This window comes from Salmo salar, chromosome 02 (genome assembly GCF_965601325.2).
Source record: "Salmo salar chromosome 02, fSalSal1, whole genome shotgun sequence".
Classification (NCBI taxonomy): Eukaryota; Metazoa; Chordata; class Actinopteri; order Salmoniformes; family Salmonidae; genus Salmo; species Salmo salar.
Window position 1 is genome coordinate 36,571,612 of NC_138292.1, and position 5,173 is coordinate 36,576,784.

At 39.3% G+C, this 5,173-nt stretch overlaps 1 protein-coding gene across 1 annotated transcript; it reads left to right on the forward strand.

Annotated features, from left to right (window-relative positions):
• The first annotated feature begins 602 nt into the window (after nt 1–602).
• Nucleotides 603–2,699, forward strand: LOC145861071 (protein rapunzel-like). The gene is made up of 2 exons (XM_082962457.1): nt 603–679; nt 1,504–2,699. The coding sequence occupies exon 2, from the start codon at nt 1,542–1,544 to the stop codon at nt 2,211–2,213; it is 672 nt and encodes a 223-aa protein (XP_082818583.1). The 5' UTR covers nt 603–679; nt 1,504–1,541; the 3' UTR covers nt 2,214–2,699.
• The last annotated feature ends 2,474 nt before the right edge of the window (nt 2,700–5,173 follow it).

The window sequence follows — 5,173 nt, forward strand, 5'->3', positions numbered from 1 at the left end:
TAAATGTGTTGTATTGAAAGGTTTTGAAATCAGGGGTGGCAATTATTTTGACCCCTATCGTTTTGAGAATTAAAAATATGATTTATTGTTAAACAAAATCTCCTTGTATTAGTATAAATTTATTGAAATGTTCATTTTTTTCTCTATACAATATAGCTCAGTATTTGTATTCTTCTATAGAACATTAATGAAAGATTTCCATGAAAGTTGGCATCACTCAGAAAAAGTTTGGTTGCAGATATGTTCTATACTGCAGCCATGGGATTGTAAAACAATCAAACGTGGATCGAAGATTAGTATTTTCCCCGTAACCCAATCAACCTAATTTTTACACTTTGTCATTGTCACTCCTTATTCCAGTAGAACATTAAGGAAACATTTCCATGGAAGTTGGCATCACTCAGAATAAGTTTGGTTGCAGCTATGTTCTACACTGCAACCGTGGGATTGTAAGCCAATCAAAAGTAAATGGAATAGTTGCCTTTTCCCCGTAACCCAATCAGCATCGTGTATGCATGAGTCACTTCCACACTGCCCTTAGATGGCACGGAGGACTGAACATGGTCTACGGATGGATATAAAAGCTGCTAGTTCAGAGACAACATAACCACAACTACAAATACTTTTACTACTACTACTACTACTACTACTACTACTACTAGTACTACGGAACCACAAGGTACGATTGTATTACTTATAATTATTTTAAATGAACTCAATGGACATTGAATCTGTCTAAGAAAACATCAATTTTTTGCCACAATTTTAGACTGAATAATGCTAGCTGTAGTTTGGACTGGTAGCAAAAGAAGTAATCCCTTCCAATGATTGCACAAGAAACTGTAAATGCATCAAAAGTCTGGGAAGAGTATTTAAGAAGTTATTTAATTAACCATCTCCATCTAATGTGTGGCATGTACGGAACTTTACACTCCAGTTTCAGGGCTGGACAGCAACCATCTGCCATTGCCTACAGCAAAAAAAAGTATAATTTTCTGCTTGTTAAAAATAAGATGTATTATATTGTGTTCCAATATTGTTGCGAGTCAGCCGATGTTCAAAGAGCACAACACATCCTGTAATCTGTCATTCAGCTTTATGACAACATTATATTATTATTCAGATAAATTCCAGATGCCTTCCCTGTAGCCTTCCCTGTAGCTCAGTTGGTAGAGCATGGTGTTTGCAACGCCAGGGGTTGTGGGTTCGATTCCCACGGGGGGCCAGCACAGGAAAATAATTATATGAAATGTATGCATTCACTACTGTAAGTCGCTCTGGATAAGAGCGTCTGCTAAATGACTAAAATGTAAATGTAGATGCAGAATGTGAACAAACACTAAAAAGTTTGTCAAAGATTAATAAGGCTGCTTTGTGAATATTCTGAATACAAGTTCAAACAAATGATCTCCATGCTGTAATTCAAATTCAATAAAGTTGGCACTAACGGCAGACATGAGCGATGAGGTGTACATACTAAAAGATTGTCTCTTCACTCCCCAGGACTACAGTGAAGTTATACTGTAAGTGAAGCAGCAGCCATGGACAAGCAGACATTTGTCACAATCCTAAACGGCATGGAGAAAGTCTACTCCTTCGCCGCCACCATAAGCCCACTCTTCAACATAGTCACCGCAGTGGTGAAGGTGACAAAGGCGGTGGTCGCCAAAGACCTCACCCAAGACCAGGATGCAAACAACTTCGGCCAAATCCACGCCAAGCTGGAAAAGATCTCACAGAACAACCAGAATTTTCTGAAGCAGATTCACCTGGATGAGGTCAATGAGAAGTACAGCAAGTATGAAGAGTATATCAGGCACCAGTACACCGCCTTCAACACCATGGTGGAACAGATCCAAAAAGACCCTGAGGGAAGAGAGCGCTACATGAAAGATTTCCAGGAAGTCTATGAGAGTGACAAGAGTGACCTTGCTCTGAACACCTACTACGACAGTGTCATAGAAGAGAATAAAGCTTTCGAACAAAGAGGTTTGCTGGAGGTGTACCTAGAGCACTACAAAGATGACCAAGACGTCATGGAGAAAAAGTGTTCCCAACTGGCTAATATCTTTCGCATGGGCCTGATGACACGAATGGCATATAAGGTGGCCAAAGGGCATAATGTTGATGATTTCAGGGTGGAATGGGAACTCAAGGTGAAAAAGATTCAGGAAAAGATGGATGAGGCGTTGGCCCAGTGTGAAGGGAACTGATCCTCATTCACTCCCAGAGTCAGGTGGGCATGAGGGCTTTAAGGTTAAAGGTTTTTTGGTGACTACTACAGTAATACTCTTACTTCATTTTAAAAATAATAGTAATTTCCTTTTGGGTGGTGGGAAATTCTTTTGTCAATGAATGGAATGGATTAAATCTAGATGTTATATCTTGCTATGACAAGTGTGTTGCACTTCAGCCCTCATGTTTTCTATTTTCCACTGCCAACTCTGTCAAGTTTATTTTCAGAATGAGTCTGAATGCATGCTTTATGATAACCTTGTTTAAGTAAATGCGTTTTTGCACTTAATAACACATTTTTTATCACGTCGTGTTGTTATTCATCTTTTATGTTCTTAGATGGAATGTAAACCAATGATGTTAAAAGGTAGTCCACTCCAGAGCCATATACAGTACTATGTTGTGGTGTCATTGATTCATAGGTTTTGAAAACTTTCAGAAATAAACAGCACAACATTAAAGTGTCAATTATCACTTAGTAATGGCTATGGATGAGAAAGTGACACTCTCAGAACGTTCAGACAGCAACTGCATTGTCTCAACTCTCTATATCAGTGTTTCCCAACTCCAGTCATGAATTACCACCAACAGTACATATTTTTGTAGTGGCCCCCGACATGCACACCAGATTCTACTTGTCAACTAATCACCAAGCCCTTGACAAGTTGAATCAGGTGTTTCTGTCCGGGGCTACAAAAAAATGTGTGCAGTTGGGGATACTCGAGGACCAGAGTTGGGAAAACTGCTCTCTATATATGACTCTTCTCCCCTCCAAAGCCATATAAATAGAAAGTTTGAAATGTTGATAATGTAACAATACGAGAGTGCCTCTGACAACTCCTTATGAAATGACCCGCTGTAAAGGAGTGATTGTTATTTATATTGAGGGATACCTGAAGGTAATCAGACGTCTTTGAAATGAAAATGGATGACCCTCCACCAAGCGTTTGAAATACGGGCCATGTTTCTGTGGGTTTCAGCGTTGTGTGAGTCAGCGCTGTGTGTAAGTTGGCTATGCAAACTATTTCAAATTTTCAACACTTCTAAAAACAGAAAGTGATGCAGTCAGTCTCTTCTTTACTTTAAGTCAAGAGACTAACCAGGCCGTGGCTGTATGGTACTCCATGTATATAGCTCCATTCTTATTTAATTGAAAAGTACAGCATAGTAGTACTATGTACATAGTACTAGCATATAATGTCACAAAAACCCAGAAGACAGCTAAATGCAGCACTAACCTTTGATGATTTTCATCAGATGACACACCTAGGACATTATGTTACACAATACATGCATGTTTTGTTCAATCAAGTTCATATTTATATCAAAAAACTGCTTTTTACATTAGCATGTGACTAGCATGTGACTAGCATTCCCACCGAACACTGCCGGTGAATTTACTAAATTACTCACGATAAACGTTCACAAAAAGCATAACAATTATTTTAAGAATTATAGATACAGAACTCCTCTATGCACTCGATATGTCCGATTTTAAAATAGCTTTTCGGTGAAAGCACATTTTGCAATATTCTGAGTAGATAGCCCGGCCATCACGGCTAGCTAATTTGATACCCACCAAGTTTGGCCCTCACCAAACTCAGATTTACTATAAGGAAAATTGGATTACCTTTGCTGTTCTTCGTCAGAATGCACTCCCAGGACTTCTACTTGAACAACAAATGTTGTTTTGGTTCGAAATAATCCATAGTTATATCCAAATAGCTCCGTTTTGTTTGTGCGTTCAAGTCACTATCCGAAGGGTGATGCGCCGGCGCGTTTCGTGACAATGCGCCTCAGTGTCATTGTTCCCAGAAGGACCACTCACAAAAACCCCTGCTGTTTTTCGCCCAGAGACTGCAGCGCTCTCATTCCTCTTTCTGGCGCCTTCCTAGAGCCAATGAAAGACTTAGAAAATGTCACGTTACAGCAGAGATGCTGTATTTTTGATAGAGATGCCCTAGAAGGACAAGAAATGGTCAGACAGGGCACTTCCTGTATAGAATCTTCTCAGGTTTTTGCCTGCCATATGAGTTCTGTTATACTCACAGACACCATTCAAACAGTTTTAGAAACTTTAGACTGTTTTCTATCCAAATCTACTAATTATATGCATATTCTAGTTTCTGGGCAGGAGTAGTAACCAGATTAAATCGGGTACGTTTTTTTATCCGGCCGTGAAAATACTGCCCCCTAGCCCTAACAGGTTAAACAGTTTAAAGGCAATGCTACCAAATACTAATTTAGTGTATGTAAACTTCTGACCCACTTGGAATGTGATGAAAGAAATTAAAGCTGAAATAAATCATTCTCTCCACTATTATTCTGACATTTCACATTCCTAAAATAAAGTGGTGCTCCTAAGTGACCTAAGACAGGGCATTTTTACTCGGCTTAAATGTCAGGAATTGAGAAAAACTGAGTTTAAATGTATTTGGCTGAGGTGTATGTAAACTTCCGACTTGAACTGTAGGTTATCAATCACTTTTGAACAAATGCTGTCTACTGTATTGCCCTCCCGTGTGTGAAATATATTTGAGTTTAGTAGAAACATTTAGTATAGCCTGGAGTAAGTGAGAGTAGAATTAGGATTACAGTATCAACCACTGTTATTTAACACTGTCACGTCCTGACCAGCAGAGGGCGTAATTGTGTTAGTCTTGGTCAGGATGTGGCAGGTGGTTTGTGTTTGTTAAATGTTGGGTTGGTGATTGGGACTTCCAATTGAAGGCAGGTGTGTTAAGTTGCCTTTGATTGGAAGTCCTATATAGGTGTGTGTGTTTTTCTTTGGGGTTGTGGGTGGTTGTCCTTGCACTGCATTGTATGTGCCTGCAAGACTGTTGCAAGTACTGTTTATTGTTTTTTTCAAGTGGATGCTTTACGTGTTTTATTAAATAAACATGAGTGTCCACAATCCCGCTGCGCCTTGGTTCTCTTC

Coding starts and splice junctions, on each gene's coding strand:
- LOC145861071 (XM_082962457.1), top strand. CDS start 1,542: ATGGACAAGCAGACATTTGTCACAATCCTAAACGGCATGGAGAAAGTC.